Source organism: Clinocottus analis, unplaced genomic scaffold (assembly GCF_023055335.1).
Source record: "Clinocottus analis isolate CAN_PGR_092001 unplaced genomic scaffold, fCliAna1.0.p SCAF_16, whole genome shotgun sequence".
In the NCBI taxonomy this organism is placed as follows: Eukaryota; Metazoa; Chordata; class Actinopteri; order Perciformes; family Cottidae; genus Clinocottus; species Clinocottus analis.
Genome location: NW_027175887.1, coordinates 5,001,841 through 5,018,894, shown reverse-complemented (window position 1 = coordinate 5,018,894; position 17,054 = coordinate 5,001,841). Strand labels below are relative to the sequence as shown.

Here is a 17,054-nt window from a genome sequence, read left to right as displayed (position 1 = left end):
CACTGTATCACCACAATGAGGTTCAGCTGACTGAAGCTCACCAAGAGAGACATTGTGTTGAAGATAGGAAAATAATCATAAAACACATATGCTTCAGCAAAATCATTCCATTTTTTACTTAGACTTATTGATGATACTTGTTTAATTAGCAAATGTTTTCAGTTGTGTTACATGACAATAGATGAGGTCTGAATCACAAAGCAGTGGAAAATCCATAAAATCCAATTTTTCTAATTATAAAGTGAAATTAAATGAATGATCATAGACTCTTAGGACGACTAATTACTAACAATGCCCGCGTCAAAACAGCTACGCCTATTGAATTTTCTTAGAAAGACATGGTATTTTTCCAGAAAACAAACAAACGACAAATACGATCCTTAAAGAAAACCAAAATGAGAATCACAAGTACTGCATCAAGGCACATCATTGGATCCTGAAGAGCCAAACCTTGCAGTCCTCTTTCTAGCATGCACAAGATGAATAACGGAATGTCGGAGTACATGCTGATGTAATTCTCCGCATCCACTCTTGATTTGTCCACCATTTCTTTCCAGAGCTCCTTCATCTTCTTCTCCAGCTCCTTCCCTTTGAAATTACACTGCAGCTCTATACTCTTAGCGATAATATGAATGTCTCTGTCCCACATGAAGCTCTCCTGTATTTCCCTAATCCTCCTCTCCGGTTGGGGATACATGCACGTTTGGTAATGGCTCCCTCCATTCAGGGCCACCAGGGTCTGGATCTTTGCCAGGAAGCTCGTCACCTGGTTCTGGTCCTGCGGGGTTTTGTTGTTGAAGACGTGGAAGCCGCCTCTGCACCTCAGTATGAACTTGCGGAGGTCGTCCTCGCTCTCGGTGATGACGTCGTTTATCGATTTCCCCCCCAAGCGATCCCCATGTGTGAACAGCACGATGGTGTAGTCCCATACTCTCGGGCCGAACATGGCCTCGATGCGTTTGCTGGTAGCGTGATCTTCCTGCGTCATCCTCCCGACAGGGACTGTTAACACAAAGACGTGAGGTCCCGGCTCCTGGAGTTCGACACACTTCAGAATATCTTGCACAACTCCCTTCTTCTTGCCATCCGTCTCCAAAAGACCGGGCGTGTCAATCACAGAGACGGGCACATTTCTGACTCTCTTTCTCTTTGTCGCGGAGACAAACACGTCCTTCACCGCCCCACTCTGCTGCTCACAGTATTCAGTGACTCTCTTCAGCTTCATGTCCGACAGAAACACCTCTCGTCCGAGGATGGTGTTGCCACTCGAGCTCTTGCCGACCCCGCTCTTCCCAATGAGCAGGATTCTCAGGGGCTCTGTGAATCCAACAAATAGAAGACATTTCAATTCATGATCAAATCAATCAAACCAGGAATATTCAAGACGGCAGTCAGATTAGTCGGCAATACGTGTTATTGCAACTCCTGCTTTTATTCTTTTTGATGGATGCTAAAATGTGGTGTGCCGCACCAATGACGCCAAAGGTGAGTGGCGCGAAAAGAAGCAGGTTGAGTATGGCTCAAGAAGGAAAACTCAGGCTTACTGACATTTACTCTTTATGAATATCCATTTGTCCAAATGTCTTCCTCTTACGTCCCCATCCTAAGCAGCGCTCTTCCTGGCTAGACAAGATCTTTAAATTGTACGTGTTGTGGGTCTACCCTGAGGCCTGTTACCAGTTGGACGTGCCACGAAGGTCGAAACCACGATTACTTTTTGGACAATGATGCCTTCACTGTGGTACAGCTGAAGATAAAGGGGGAAGAGAGGAGAGGACAGGCAGCAAAGAGTCAGGGGGTCGGACCCCAACCCGCTGGGGCTCAATCCCAATGCCCCCCAAGTCTTCAAACCCTGAACCCTCGAGGATTTACTGATGTCCCCTGGTTACTCTGTATTTAACATCACATTACAATGAATTGTGGGTAATTCCCTTGGAAAAAGTCTGTATCTAATGCTGACTTACGGAAAGGGTTATTAGAGGGCTCAAAGTGTCTGCCAGAGATCCCTCAAACACTCGATGATTTGACAGTGAGACAGAACTAAACCCTCACGGACTTTGCAGGAGCTCGCCTCAAAGTCTGTGAGTCCGTGGGGATTGGAATCGGGCCAAAGTACATAGAAAGCACATAGGTCCCGCTCTACCAGGTGAGTTACGGGTCAGTGCCTGTTCTGTGGTGACGAGCACCAGAGGCAGGACTTTGTGTGGTAAGAAGTATTTGTCATGTACAATTAACATTATTTATTTGCAATTTATACACAAATAAAAGGAGTAAATTATACCAGCAAAGAGCTGCAGCAAAGAGGACGTGACAGGAGGTGTCTTTTACTCAGTTTGCCTTAGGAGTTGCTCAGTCTCAGAAAGAAAGGAAACGCTCAGCTAACCCTCTGGTCTAATCCAGACCTGCCTGCAGCCGCTCAACAAGCAGGAAGTTGCTAAAAAAGGTCAGACATGTCATTAAAAACTCCTGTGATGAAAAACAAAGTGAAGGGTTGTCCCATGAAACTGGAGTGAAATCCTTTGAAATGGAGTTTAGTGTATTTTAAGTCATGTGGCACTTCTCTTTATGAGCAGCTATACACAGAAAGACCAAGTAAAAGATTTGAGAATCAGAAGTTCATTTTTATACTTACGTTTCTTTTGCTCTGTATCGGGCATGATGGTGTCTCAGAAGTCTGTTCTTGGTTTGAGTTTTAGTTCACGTTGGTCTGGTTACCTCCTGCCTGCTGCAGGAGAAATGAAAGTGAAAGTAAGAAGACCTGTAAAGAGGGCAGGGCTCTAAAGTTAACCAGGTTCAAAGGGCTGGAAATAGTTCTCCTATAAAAACATTGTATAAGTACGACAGTGAAGCTTGCCTCTACATTGCTTTCATGGTACGGCAATGATGAACCCTTTCTTTTATATTGGTTTATTGATGGAAACCACATGAAAGACACGTGCTGTAAACAGCTGACGATGGAACAAAACTTTAATTTCTTTGTGAACTCTGAGAGTCATGTGGTCAATGTCAACGACAGGGAAACTATTACAATTTAAATGTGATATTCGTAGTGCTTTGTATGAAAACTTTAACTATTTTTTTTTTTTAAATTGGTAGACAAGCAGCGCCATCTAATGGGCAAAATATGTCAGTGACTTTGAAGACAAGAGGTCCACAGTGGGTTCGGCATCTGGGAGCAGATGAGCCCTTCTGCCTTGAGGACTGATTGACAGTTTGTCAAGTCTATCGATACTCAATATGGACATGTGTTCATTGCCCATCCCTTCTAGTGAAGTGATGGGCCCATAAGGGTGTCCCACTATCACGCTTGAGAAAATGTACCTCCTTTAGCTTTAGTTTTTAGGTTAATGTGTGAAATCTGCATCTCCAAAAGCAGAGTATGAATTTCATACATTTAACACTTACCTGGTCAGAGGAAAGAACAGTAGTAGTTCATAATAAGTGTACCCTATTTAGCATTAGTGAAGCATGAATAAATAAGGAATTCATCAATCATAAAGCATTATTCCAACATGAATACTCATTAGTAATTTAAGATCATTTGTTCAGCTGACTGAAGCTCACCAAGAGAGACATTCTGTAGAAGATAAGAAAATAATCATAAAACACATATGCTTCAGCAAAATCATTCCATTTTTTACTTAGACTTTTTGATGATACTTGTTTTATTAGCAAGTGTTATAGTTGTGTTACATGACAACAGATGAGGTCTGAATCACAAGGCAGTGGGAAATCCATGAAATCCAATACATTTTTCTTCTGTTTCTAAACATAAAGGGAAATTAAATGAAAGCCATTAAATTAATTCAACATCCATCATAGACTCTTCAGATGACTAATTACTAACACTGCCTTAGTGTCAAAACACCTTCGCCTATTGAATTTTCTGAGAAAGTCAGGGTTTACAAACGGATGACAAAAACTCTCTTAAAAGAAAATCAAAGAGAGAATCTCAATCACCACCTCAAGGCAAACACTTAGTTTGAGAAGAGCCAAACAAATACCAGTATTCCTCCCAGGAAGAGGATGAACTTCAGAATGTTGGAGTACATGCGGATGTGATTCTCCGCGTCCACTCTTGATTTGTCCTCCTCTTCCCTCCAGAGCTCCTTCATCTTCTTCTCCAGCTCCTTCCCCTCTAAATATCCCTGCAGCCGTCTCTCCTTACTAATGATCTGAGTTTCTCTCTCACACATTAATCTCTCCTGTATTTCCCTAATCCTCCTCTCCGCTTGGGGATACATGCACGTTTGGTAATGGCTCCCTCCATTCAGGGCCACCAGGGTCTGGATCTTTGCCAGGAAGCTCGTCACCTGGTTCTGGTCCTGCGGGGTTTTGTTGTTGAAGACGTGGAAGCTGCCTCTGCACCTCAGTATGAACTTGCGGAGGTCGTCCTCGCTCTCGGTGATGACGTCGTTTATCGATTTCCCCCCCAAGCGATCCCCATGTGTGAACAGCACGATGGTGTAGTCCCATACTCTCGGGCCGAACATGGCCTCGATGCGTTTGCTGGTAGCGTGATCTTCCTGCGTCATCCTCCCGACAGGGACTGTTAACACAAAGACGTGAGGTCCCAGCTCCTGGAGTTTGACACACTTCAGAATATCTCGTACAACTATCATCTTGTTGCGAGCCGTCTCCAAAAGGCCGGGCGTGTCAATCACAGTGACGGGCACATTTCTGACTCCCTTCACGACGGACACGTCCCCACTCTGCTGCTCACAGTATTCAGTGACTCTCTTCAGCTTCATGTCCGACAGAAACACCTCTCGTCCGAGGATGGTGTTGCCACTCGAGCTCTTGCCGACCCCGCTCTTCCCAATGAGCAGGATTCTCAGGGGCTCTGTGAATCCAACAAATAGAAGAGTTTAGTGTATTTTAAGTCATGTGGCACTTCTCTTTATGAGCAGCTATACACAGAAAGACCAAGTAAAAGATTTGAGAATCAGAAGTTCATTTTTATACTTACGTTTCTTTTGCTCTGTATCGGGCATGATGGTGTCTCAGAAGTCTGTTCTTGGTTTGAGTTTTAGTTCACGTTGGTCTGGTTACCTCCTGCCTGCTGCAGGAGAAATGAAAGTGAAAGTAAGAAGACCGGTAAAGAGGGCAGGGCTCTAAAGTTAACCAGGTTCAAAGGGCTGGAAATAGTTCTCCTATAAAAACATTGTATAAGTACGACAGTGAAGCTTGCCTCTACATTGCCTTCATGGTACGGCAATGATGAACCCTTTCTTTTATATTGGTTTATTGATGGAAACCACATGAAGACACGTGCTGTAAACAGCTGACGATGGAACAAAACTTTAATTTCTTTGTGAACTCTGAGAGTCATGTGGTCAATGTCAACGACAGGGAAACTATTACAATTTAAATGTGATATTCGTAGTATTTTATGAAAACTTCAACTAAACAAAAACCTATGAGTAGACAAGCAGCGCCATCCAGTGGGCAAAATATGTCAGTGACTTTGAAGACAAGAGGTCCACAGTGGGTTCGGCATCTCGGAGCAGACGAGCCCTTCTGCCTTGAGGACTGATTGACAGTTTGTCAAGTCTATCGATACACAATATGGACATGTGTTCATTGCCCATCCCTTCTAGTGAAGTGATGGGCCCATAAGGGTGTCGCGCTATAACGCTTGAAAAAAGCGTGAACCTATATCAATCATGAATCACTCCGACAAAATCTTTAAAAAAACTGAAGTCATGGAGGTGGTTTTTATTTGATGTTAGTGGAGAAAACCGTTATGCACTAAAATGTAAAGCATGTTACAAAAGCACTCCATTTCACTTCATGCTTAATGTAGAAAAGTGAGCAGCTCATTTGCTTTTTATAAAAATGTCTTTTACACTCTCATCAGGAGGTTGAAACCCTTTTCTGTTGCATTGTGGAAGTCACCGGGTCACTCCATGTTCGGAGGATCAAGAAGGTTTGAAGAGCTCCTGCTCTCATCCTCCATCACTTGCGCTCTGCCAGTCTCTGCAGGAGGGCAATGACTGTGTCCTGTTTGGAGGAGAGCAGCTCCATGGCCGTGGCTATCCTGCCGAGGGACTCCGCCATCCGCACCTCCCTCCTCTCGCGCCGCTTCTCTCTGGCCTCCACCCGGCGCTGGGCCACCCGATCCAGGTAGGCCTGCTCCTCCTGCTGCTTCAGGACCTCCTGGAGCAACGCGGTGCTGGTTCGCTCCTCGCTCCCTCTCTGGCTCTGTCCTTCGCTGCCCTGCGGCGCCGTGGCGGATAATGAGGTGGAGGTGGAGGAGGTGAGAGAGGAAGAAGCAGGCGGGAAAGAGGAGGAGAGGCCGAGGACATTGCGGTTGTGGCTCAGCGGCGCCCTGTTGAGGCGGAAGGGCGCGACGCCTGGCGAGAACGCCGGCGCACTGCGGCCTGCGTAGCGCGACGCGCTGGGGCCGGCGTTGCCCGTCGGGCCGAGGGAAGGCGGAGTCGAAGCCGTCTCTGTGAAGCACGGCGAGGAGATGAAAGACGGAGAGGGCACAATGGTGGCTGGGTGAATGCTGGTCGCAACAATGTCGCTGTTGAGGACGATCAGGGGCTTGAGGTCCAGAGCGTTCGTTGGGCTCGCGGTCGCCGTCGTCATTGAGCTAACGGCGGCAGCGCTGCTTAGGATTTGACTGCCGGGGGCCCCGTGGCCCACCGAGTCCACCCCACCGGTCGAAGCAAAGTCCCCATTGGGCCGGATGATGGTGGTGGGCTGCGGGAACTGGGGTTTCGCAGCGATCTTCGCCAGAGGACCCGGCAGGACGGAAACCTTGTGTCGCTTGTTGTTGACGATCTGAGTGCCAACGGTGTCACAGAGTGTTGCGTCCATCAACTAGAGAGAGAGGAAAACAAACAACCAGTTATTTGCAGCAGGCCGGGTGAACATCAGTTGATTTCTCAGCACTCGGTCTGCTTTCGGTTGCTAAGCGAGGATTGCACAACTGCCGGCGTTGTGCGATGGCGGTTCGGCAAACGGTCAAATATAGTTCTTGGTCTTTCAGGTGAAATATACCTGGCAAACTTCTGAATACTCCTGAAATAAAACACGGGAAACTATGTGTGTAAACATGGTTTGGACTCTGGGTCAGAAACTATATTTTTTGAAGTGATATTTTCCCTGTGTGTAAAAAAAGAAAAAAAGAAATGCATTTCCGAAGGGAAACACTCACATCGAAGAACTCCCAGGACGTTTTGGCGTGCCCCGTCTCCCGGCTGCGGTCCTTAACCCTCTTGTACGTGACGATGAGGTTGTTCCACTTGCGGCGGATCTTCTCAACAGGAAGCACGTGGCCCTTGGAGGCCATCTCCTCCTGGACGCTCTGGAAGAGCTGCGAGCGCTCCCGGGTCTCGTACAGGCCCCAGCGGCGCCCGACGGCCTCGATCAGACACAACACGGCTTTGGAGGAGAAATCGGAGCCGGAGGGGAGCGTCTTCTCCGAGGGAGCTGCTGGCATCGCTGCAGCTGGGGAACAGGACAAATCGACTTTGACTTGTTTGTTGTGGTTGTTCCTCGTGTAAATATGTATGAAGGCGATGTATGAATATGTTCATGGGATTTAAAAAAAACAATTCCAGGCCTGGAGCGCCAGAAGCTCTCACACATATAATGGAGGACATGTGGTTCATTAACATCTATTTGTTCAATATTGTTCAGTTGTATGTTGCTGTCTGCGTCGGGTCACGTCGGTCTCTGATCTTTCATTTTTATTTTCCATGCATGCACAGATGTTTCAGAGCATGTATAGTCATGGAAATTTGTCTTAATGGCTTGGAAAAGTTGTGGGAAATTATTGGTAATAAAGCTTATGAACCCTGTCTCCTGAAATATATTTAAAGGCCCCTTTAAACACATTTTCTCAACTAGCATCTTTCTATCAGCTATATTAACAAAAAAACATGAATAAATAATAGCTTGAGATTATTTTCTCTGCTGTTGCTTATTTGTTGTGGAGGAACATTGTGTCAACCTGTTTTAAGGGCCTTTAACTTGAAATACACTGGAAAGATATAAGCTCAATATAAATGCTACCTAAAGCTGCAATTCAAGACATATTGGGGTCTAAAAACCATCCTCTAAGAACATGAGACCTCAATAAAGTTAAATAAAAACTCACTGCCACTGAGCTATACTTGCTTTAGCCAGCACCTACCGGTTTGTTAACACAACAACGGGCATGTGTGGGACACTCAGACTCTGCATTGTGTCTCATCAGATGACAGAGGTTGCTGCAAGAGGCTTACTGCCACCAGTGAGCCTGTGATCCACTCACCTGGAGCGATCTTCAGGTACGTTTTCCCATCCCCTGACGTGGTGAAGAAGCGGTCTGCACTCACGGGGTCTGGTGGTGGGGGCATACAAATGGCACATACGATTTGTATTATTATGTTTAATTCATGGTGAATGCTGATCACATGTGTAGATAGAATGAAACCCCCCAAAAAGATGACACTGTTTCATGGTAAAGCGGCTTCACTCACACAGCAGCACCGGAGAAGCGGTCGCGTCAGCCAGCTGCTCTGCAGCCTGATCCCCTCCTCCTCCTCTTCCTCCTCCTCCTCCTCCTCCTCCTCCTCTGCACGCGGTGTCTCCGCAGGGCGCAGGCGACTCTCGACTGCCCAAAACCAGCGCAGATGTCTCGTCGACCGCTTCGGTCTTCACGTGCATCGTCTCGACGTCGCTGCAGCCTCCTGCTCGCAGGTTCGCCTCCATGGCCGACACCGACGCGGGCGGCGGGCGGGAGCCCTTTTTGTCTGCGCAGACGTTGAAGCGGGAGAAAGTTTGCAGCTCGCGGGTCTCGGTCCGTGGTGGTGTTCAGCCTCGGTGTGTGCCGCCAACGTCATGGCTCCCCGCGCGCCGGGTTAGTTACGTGCGTGGTGGACAAGACGACAACAACCTCGCAGTGTGTGTGTGTGTTTTTTTTTCACGAGGGGCAAAGAAATGGCTGCGCTGTCCACCCTCGGCCGACGGCTGCGCAGGGCGGCTGCGCAGCGCAGCTCTGCGCACAGATTTGCTGCTGACAACTGTGACGGTGACGTCGGCCGCACGTGCCGTACAGAGTCTCCAACGCAGTGAACGAGCCAGTTTCAAAAAGGAGATTATTGTGAGGATTTAACCTCCATCACGCAGTGACGGCTGTGTCAATCTTTTGTTGACGTCCTGGGACACAAGTTCAACCTTTAAGATGCAGGTTTATGGAAACAAGATGTACACAAGGTCAGATTTGATTGTAAAACAAGCGACGGATCAGAGGTTCCCTTTAATACTGTGCAGTGACACTGTTCGCCATGCTAAAGGCTTAAGACAAACTAAAAAACGTTTTAGTTTGTTTTAGTTGCATTCATTTTTGAATCCTCACACCATAAAAAACATGGCAATAAGAGTAAGTTACAGAAAAAAAACTTTTAACTTGAACTAAAAAGTAATATTCAGATAAAATGCTTCTGCCTACATTTTGCCACATTGTCAAATTTGTTGTAGGGAAATAGGGGAAAGAATCTCTGTTTTTAAGGCATTATCGTGATATTATATATTGAGATGTGTTGTCATAATTCAAGTAAAAGTCCCTCGCATTCTCTTGTTTAGGAATCATTTCTTTTGGACTATTTCAGCCACTTATAAAAGGATTATGTCAAAAAGATATATACAAAACACTGTTAACCCGTCACGAGCCTATTCATTGATGTTGAAGACGCTCTTAAATTCTCTGTCAAATAACTCCTTCAGTCTGTCGCCTGCGGTCAGGAATTCAGCATTGTCCTGCAAAAAAACATAACAGACCATGTCACTATACAATATCCAGAAAAATGCTACTTATCTTTTGATCTTTAACTGTTAACTAGTACCACATATCAAAGAAATGATAAACTCCTAACCCTGCATGTTATCTAAAGGTTGTTGTTTTTTTCCTAACATTGCTTCTTACCTGGTTGTATAAAGCGCAGTTGGAGAAAATGAGCTGGACGTCGGTCACAAACTCTCCAACGGTCTGGTAGAGTTGCTTCTGGAGTTGCTCTGCGATGTGACCGAGCCACATCGGAGTCTTGATCAATCTGGAGTAGTCGTCCAGCTGAGGGTGCCAAGCACAAAAAGAATGATGGGATTTGGTCCACAGGAAGGGCTTTTATTTTGAAACAGGAAGTTAGAAATGAATATGAACTTTTTGCACGTCTGTGACATGCTCTACAGGTACACATGCAGCGTGACCCGGGCGTGAGTCCTCCAGCCGCCAGAGGATTTGAGCAGCTCTTTAGCGGCTATGAATTGAATCAATTGGAAGTGTTTGTCACGAATAGCGAGGCAGCGACCTGGTGCACGCGAACGGCAGGAGAACAGACTTACATAGAGGCGTGGGTTCTCCGCAAATGTTTGTTCCTCGTCAGCAGTGCACAGATACAGAAGGAGATACTGGCATTGCTGTTGATGCAAGGAAAGAGGGATGAGTGACGGCGGCGTGACAGACGGACAGGTTCATCTTTATTGGCGGTCACTGTTCACACAAGCACAGATTCTGGCATTGTTTTTTCACTCATTGCACACGCACAAAAATAGACGTACGGCTGAAAACAGGGACAACAAAGCCGAACAGAGCAAGACAATTCCTCCCTTTGTTTCAGCTTTGTTGTTCATTCTGCTTAAAGGCACAGGCACACAGTTCACTCACCAGCATGCGTTGGGATATTGGGAGCGTCATGGCTGCTTCTCTTTTCAGCTCCTCGCAGTAAAAATATTCCCGATTGGTCCTGAATATGCAGAACGTACACATCCACGGTCTATCGTCCCTGCACACACAAAATACATAATCATATGGAAGGTCTGACGATTGTCAACCTTGAACAGACTTTTGACCTCTATTTATTTTGGTTTCACCGTAACCAAGTTAATCTGCAGATGATAAAAACAGGATCAATAAAATGATCAGAAATGCTGGCTCAGTGATTGGCCTTCTAGCAAAGAGATCAAGGGCCAAGTTAAAAACAATTGTTTCCTCTGAAAGCCATCCAGTACACTGTCTTTTTAAAGGACTCACACATTCATTTAGTGAGCGGTTTAGGATGCCAAAGTGTTCGACTGAGCGACTGAGAAGATCTTTTGTCCCGGCAGCAATTTGATTTTTTTAATGAACACCTTTAGTTGTGGTTTTAGATTCAAATTTAGCATCTTTCTATGTCTGTTATGTGTTTTGTTGTCTTGTTCATATGGCATTTTCTGCTGTTTGTTCTTGTAATGTGTTTTTTGTCTGTTGTGCACTGTGAAGCTTGTCTGTTGTTGTCTATGGTGACAAATGATTTTCCCCACTGGGGATTAATAAAGTTTTCTATCTATCTATCATTTTCGGTGGACTCGTCACTAAAAACAACAGAGACATTTTTATCAAAGCTCACCTTAAAATGCGGTCTTCTACATGGGGCAGGTGACATTTCTGGTGGAAGGAGCGAGGGCAGTAATCACACACCACCAGCTCATCTTCATCATCCCTTCCACAGACGCAACACTCGTCATCGTTCTTCTGATTCTCCTGCCGAGACAAACATGACAGCGAGTCTGGTTACACAACTGCATGTTCGTGTGCATCTGAGAGAGAAAACAGCTTTCTATTGAACGTCACTACGGCCAACAACGCGTCGCTGATGCCGAACGCGCGATGGAGGAGGAAACCGCAACGGGCTTACCAGGTCTGTGCCGTCTGGTTTGCAAAGTCTGCAGTCACACAGCAGCGAGTGGATCTTCAAGATGTTTCCCTGAAACAGACAAATCAACAGTTTCAGTCTCCCTCTTTGTTTCATGGTTTACTTTTTTGGCTTGACAAATCCTGTGGCTCTATCTGTCATTCCCTGACTACAACTTAAAGAAACAACATTGTTGGCGCCATGTTCCTAAATCAGACACCAGCGTTTCTTTTGCTGTGTATGAAATAACTTTTTCTTATGACGTAATCTGTCAAACAGTTTGGGCAGATTGAATTCCAAGATGGAGTGGATTTACTTCAGCAGTCGACTTTTTTGAGATATCTTTGTTCTTTCTTTCAACCTTCCATCTGGACTTCTGGGACTGACACTCCTCCTGCACATGGAGAGCTTGTGGAGGTGATGCTGGCTTACAGGGAAGTACCTTTAGTGAATGTGGGAACTGGATTTTGAGTGTGTGTAGCATGTGTAGCATTCAAGTTAAAATCTTTAAGGATTTCATGACATCATACCCAATTAGTGATATTATTCATGGTCTGCCTTTCTTCTGCAAAAGACCTTTGATGTAATAGTTAGTCGTGATCTTTGTCAACACAATGCATTGTGTGGATACTAATCATGTTCAAGTTGTTGTATTTCTGACTCAGCAGCTGCTCAAATTAAACTGCACTTGGTTGTCAAAATATCAACCAGGAGTGAAATCTTAAGGATTACAACTTTCCGTCTCTCCGATTGCATCACAAACAGTTTGAAACCCGATCCCGTTCACCTCGATGAGGACGCTGAGTGGTTCCCCTTCCCACTCGATGTCTTTCTTCCAAGAGGCATTCGTCGGACGCGCCGCCGCCTTCAGGAACTCCACCGGCGTCACCCAGCTCGTCTCCGTACGAATACTCTTCCCACAAGTCCCTGGTGGTCGGAGCACAGCGCGAGCCGGTTGGTTCACATTTCATGACACGCGTTGAGCTTCTTGGTGCACAGAGGGACAGACATTGTGAGACTACCTGAGGCGAAGCGCTTCTTGTGTAGGTTCCCCGACGCAGCGCCGCATGTGACTCTGAACACCTTGCTGCCGTCCTCACGGACGACTTCTGGCTGCGGCTCAGTCGGCTGCTTTGCTCGCTCGCCTGTGATGGACACACAGGGGAAGTATGAGAAATGTGTGTGTGTGTGTATATATATATATATATATATATATATATATATATATGACACCTGAAAAACCCTAAACATCACTTTGAAGAGGCGAGCACCTGGGGCAGCTGTGGAGCTTTCCTTGCTGCTTGACGAAGAGCGGTCTTCCTCATCCAGGTCACTATCCTCTTCTTCTTCTTCTTCTTCATCTTCCTCTTCATCAGACACTAAGGAAAAGAGGAGGAGGCTCTTGCTTTGTCCTTTACATTAGCATTAAAGATGCTCACTTTGCCTGTTTTTTCTCAAATGTATCATGTTGAAACTGTACATTTTGCAGCTTGCGATAGATGCAGCTCTCTCTCATCAGTTATAAGCCGGCACAAACACTTCATGTATAATCCTGTAGTTTTATAAAATCAGAGTTTTGCACGAATTCAACAAACCTGCGATTGCAAGACCAGATGGGAACAGTGATTTCTTGACCTAGCAAGAGGAAAGGAGAAGGGAGAAAGAGAGAGAGAGAGAAAGAGACAAGGCTCAGATCAATATCACTAACAACAAAAAGACGCACCACAAAGTCAGAATGGATGCATTTATTTATTTCCACCCGTTTTTGTTCTCACCTTTTTAGACCCTCTTTTGTACATTACTGCTTTCAAGTGACCATCCTGCAGCGAAAGAAACAAAACAGAAAATGAATGGCGTTCACAAGTGCCACATGGCACATGTTGAAGTAAATGTTGTCAACGTGTATATTCTAAAGTCACTCTTCAACAAACCTGTATCAGCGTTCCCAGGGGCGTGTCCTGACAGCGAATGCTCAGCTTCCAGTTCTTGAAACTCTCCCTCCCCGCAAACCGCTCAAATTCACTGGGAGTGAACCACCGTTTCCCGACCACAATGCACTTCTCCCCTGAGACGTTCAGAGGAGGTGTTAATGTCAACCGCTTATCATCACCTTCTTTCTTTTGTTTTGACTTTTTAGAGAAGACATAGATAAGGTGTCTGTTCTTCAGTGTTACACACCTTTAGCCAGTCTGTCTCTGTTCAGAGTCCCATGCTGCTCTCCACAGGTCACGGGCAGCTGGAGCTTATAGATGGGCCAACTCCAAATGCAGTTCTTCTCGCCCTTCTTCAGGGGAGAGGCTGCCAAACAGGAAGAACAATAGTTTGACTTCTTTGATCTAAGTGGGAAACTTATTTGTATGAAGTCACAAAAGTAAGAAATGAGTGTATGTGTTGGAGGTGACTTACAAAAGCATATTTTTTTAGACTTTTTCCTGGGAGATGACGGACCGGCCGTCTCCTCCTCATCGTCGCACACGCCGTGACTTCTCAGTTTTCTCTTATTCTTCGTCTTCTTCACCGAGTTCTCCTGCTTCTTTCCCTCCTCACCTTCAGAGAGCTGTTGCCTTTTCCCTTTGTCTGACTCTTCTGTTTCCACCTCCTCCGCTGGTTGTTTGTTAAAATGGAAAGAGCCTGCCATTTAAATAATATTTTTGTTATTATCTTATATTGAGGATAATATATACTAATGTTGAGGATAATATATATATAGAGAGAGAGAGAGAGAGAGAGAGAGAGAGGATAATATATATTAATATTGAGGATAATATATAATATATATTAATATTGAGGATAATAAGGTTGCACCTTCCGCCAAGGAAAATTCCTCGTTTGTAAAAAACCTTCCTGGCAAATAAACGGTTTCTGATTCTGATCGAGAAATTTCCAAAAGTAATGGATTACTTTTACTCTTGTTATCTCTCCGTAATGTGACTTCTGCATATTCACTGTTAAAGTGACTCAGATCAGCTAATACAGATGAACTGATACAGATGATGGGGTCTATCTGTAACCTCCTAGAGATCGTGTAGCGTTACTTATTTGTTTATTTAGTTAACAACATTGCATATGAAATATCCAAATAAAGAGATATGGAAGCATTATAAATGGATAACTGTTTACTTATTGGCAGCAACATGAACTGATCTAGAGCCGCTCAGAGGCTCCTCTTAATACAGAGCACTGAGGCGGCATAACGGCCCCTTGAACTAATAAAAAGAGCATAAACACCATGAGCAGAATCCCAAAGATTAATTTAACACCCCTGTGACCATGAAAAACAAAACAAAGACTGACCGTCCAGGAGGCTGTTGCGCAGCAGCTTCAGGGTGGGATACTGGTTCAGGATGGTGTCCTTGAAGACGCAGCTCCAGAAGTCCCTGACCCTCTTGGAGCGCTCTCTTTCCAACCAGTCCAGGATTTCATAGACACCTTTCTTTATGTTGTTTTTACTCTTCATGCGACTCACCTTCTGCAAACACAGGAAAGCATGTGTACAGTACAGTACACGCTGACATAGCGTCCTTGTGAATCACTCCCTAGCTTAGGCAACACTGCTCATACTGCAGTGGGGACGACGACACACACCAATGTTAAAACTGTTCATCTTTTATAAAGAAAATAGTAGAACTGCCATAGTAAAACATTTTTGCCTCAGTCCTCTGCAACCTATTTCCATCATGTCATGTCATTCCATTTCATTACTCATAACTCCATTTCTGAACTTATTAGTGTGGTTTTCTTTGCATGTCTGGATTACTTGGGTTGTTACCGACTGGTAACATCTGGTTAAAATACCATGTGACGTGTTCAATACTTATTTTACTCATGGTCTTGTTAGTGAATAAGGCACACAAGCATCATTATGGTGAAAACATCTTTCACCCGATTCTGATGACTCTTTTACGGAAGTTTTAACAAATCATTTAACAAAACTTGTCTTGAACATCTTTATTCTCCGCGCAGAGAAAGTTCAAGCGTCAAACAATCGCCCATGTGTACCACCACGTGAGTTGTAATGAGACTGAGGCAACATACTTGGACTGTCACCATGTGAGGTGCTCAGCATCCGACAGACGCAGGGCTCAGATGCTGAGTTTTGGGTTAGTTTTGAGTGTTGTTACATGTGTCAAAAATACTATCAATCAAATATTGTGGCACTATTGCATCATCTTCTACAGACCCAAGAAGACATCTTAGCTCGTCACAGATGCCCACGTATATGCAGCCCTCTGAAATGTGGTCGAGCAATCAGATCTCAACGCGGCCTCTCGTGTGTGATTGCATTGTTACTTTGAGCGGCCCGTTATGAGCTGATGACCTGAGGCCTGGTGTGAACAACCTCCGGTCACAATGTCTCAGTGTGACCGTAGGTACCTTAATCAAGGCCCCGCCCCTCTTACTCACCTCACCAGCCCTGTACCACACTTTGCTTCAAACAGGAAGTGTGGGTGAAGGAGGGTTACAGATTAGAGACTCTGCTTCATTTGTAAACCGATGACTACTTGAGATATCTTTTTTAATAAAGTTTGTAAATATTGTTTGTGAAGTGTGTTATGAGTTGAGTGGGAGAGAAACCCCGCCAGGGCCACTTTTCCTTCCCAGTCTCCCTACTAGTTTAATTACAGTGTAATTACATTATTTCTGTCTACGTGTGCGGTTATTTCCCGCTCTCACACGCGCGCGCGCGCCTCGTCCCAACGTGCCCGGCTGCGCGAGGCGTCGAGGATCATAACAAACAAACGGAGTAGTCTCGTGGCCCCGTCGGTGCCCTCACCTGGTATCGGTCCTCTGGGATCAGGTCGTGGTCCCGGAGCTGGCTGAGGAACGTGTGCGGGTTCTCCATGCAGGACAGCTCGGTTTTACAGCGGCGGAGGAACTGCAGGAGCTCCTCGTCGTCCAGCCAGTCCATCGGGTCCATCGGCCCCTCCAGTGCGCTGCAAACACCGTGCGCAGCAGCAGCAGCAGCAGCAGCAGCAGCAGCAGCAGCAGCAGCAGCAGCAGACCCAGGAGACCACCGCTGCTCCAGAGGCTCTGCAGCGGTTACAGCCGCAATGTGCCGCTAAATAAAGTGCCTGGACACACTGAAACTAAAGAAGCGCAGCCGCAACTCCGTCTGCCCAAAAAACAGACAAGTAGCAGATTTGGTCTCCGGCGGAAGTCCTTCCACGCCGGGTTCAAAGCTCCTCTCCGGGATCTTCCCGCAGTTTGTCTCGGTTCCTCCTTTCGTCAAATGGTTTCTGAGCCTCGGCCGACAGACCTGTGCAGTGCCGCCTCTCCTTCCGTGACGTTTAGAAAGTGAAACTAAAGTCATGTTATTATTTTCTGTTGGTAAGTCGCAGTTCCGGTCAGCGGCAGCAGGGGCGGGGCAGTCATGGACTGATCCTTCCTGGA

At 45.8% G+C, this 17,054-nt stretch overlaps 3 protein-coding genes across 3 annotated transcripts; all 3 read right to left on the bottom strand.

Moving 5' to 3' along the window:
• Positions 1–276: 276 nt before the first annotated feature.
• Positions 277–5,105, bottom strand: LOC137786443 (GTPase IMAP family member 8-like). Its single transcript, XM_068578341.1, has 4 exons — positions 4,970–5,105; positions 4,005–4,843; positions 1,663–1,747; positions 277–1,317 (listed from the first exon to the last, which is right to left on the bottom strand). The coding sequence occupies exons 1-4, from the start codon at positions 4,992–4,994 to the stop codon at positions 329–331; spliced, it is 1,938 nt and encodes a 645-aa protein (XP_068434442.1). The 5' UTR covers positions 4,995–5,105; the 3' UTR covers positions 277–328.
• A 236-nt stretch (positions 5,106–5,341) lies between these two features.
• On the bottom strand, positions 5,342–9,244 carry si:ch1073-357b18.4 (uncharacterized protein LOC797129 homolog). The gene is made up of 4 exons (XM_068579342.1): positions 8,475–9,244; positions 8,267–8,335; positions 7,166–7,458; positions 5,342–6,828 (listed from the first exon to the last, which is right to left on the bottom strand). Exons 1-4 carry the CDS (start codon positions 8,704–8,706, stop codon positions 5,959–5,961), a joined length of 1,464 nt encoding a protein of 487 aa, XP_068435443.1. The 5' UTR covers positions 8,707–9,244; the 3' UTR covers positions 5,342–5,958.
• Positions 9,245–9,386: 142 nt separating this feature from the next.
• Positions 9,387–16,590, bottom strand: LOC137787092 (nuclear body protein SP140-like). Its single transcript, XM_068579343.1, has 16 exons — positions 16,438–16,590; positions 14,958–15,132; positions 14,070–14,294; positions 13,842–13,961; positions 13,595–13,728; positions 13,439–13,483; positions 13,259–13,298; positions 12,935–13,042; positions 12,686–12,808; positions 12,451–12,590; positions 11,667–11,735; positions 11,379–11,512; positions 10,658–10,775; positions 10,336–10,410; positions 9,920–10,063; positions 9,387–9,753 (listed from the first exon to the last, which is right to left on the bottom strand). Exons 1-16 carry the CDS (start codon positions 16,579–16,581, stop codon positions 9,667–9,669), a joined length of 1,881 nt encoding a protein of 626 aa, XP_068435444.1. The 5' UTR covers positions 16,582–16,590; the 3' UTR covers positions 9,387–9,666.
• Between the last annotated feature and the right edge of the window lie 464 nt (positions 16,591–17,054).

Excerpts from the sequence above, each read along its gene's own strand:
- LOC137786443 (XM_068578341.1), bottom strand. The coding sequence starts at position 4,994 with ATGCCCGATACAGAGCAAAAGAAAC. Across the intron at positions 1,748-4,004 it reads TCTTCCTGGGAGGAATACTG|CTGTACCACAGTGAAGGCAT; the intron begins GTATTTGTTTGG and ends CTTTATCTTCAG. Across the intron at positions 1,318-1,662 it reads AACTGGTAACAGGCCTCAGG|AGCCCCTGAGAATCCTGCTC; the intron begins GTAGACCCACAA and ends TTGGATTCACAG.
- si:ch1073-357b18.4 (XM_068579342.1), bottom strand. The coding sequence starts at position 8,706 with ATGGAGGCGAACCTGCGAGCAGGAGGCTGCAGCGACGTCGAGACGATG. Across the intron at positions 8,336-8,474 it reads CGCTTCTCCGGTGCTGCTGT|ACCCCGTGAGTGCAGACCGC; the intron begins GTGAGTGAAGCC and ends CCCCACCACCAG. Across the intron at positions 6,829-7,165 it reads CGTCCTGGGAGTTCTTCGAT|TTGATGGACGCAACACTCTG; the intron begins GTGAGTGTTTCC and ends CTCTCTCTCTAG.
- LOC137787092 (XM_068579343.1), bottom strand. The coding sequence starts at position 16,581 with ATGGACCCGATGGACTGGCTGGACGACGAGGAGCTCCTGCAGTTCCTC. Across the intron at positions 13,962-14,069 it reads GTCTAAAAAAATATGCTTTT|CCTCTCCCCTGAAGAAGGGC; the intron begins GTAAGTCACCTC and ends CCTGTTTGGCAG. Across the intron at positions 10,064-10,335 it reads CGGAGAACCCACGCCTCTAT|CTGGACGACTACTCCAGATT; the intron begins GTAAGTCTGTTC and ends TGGCACCCTCAG.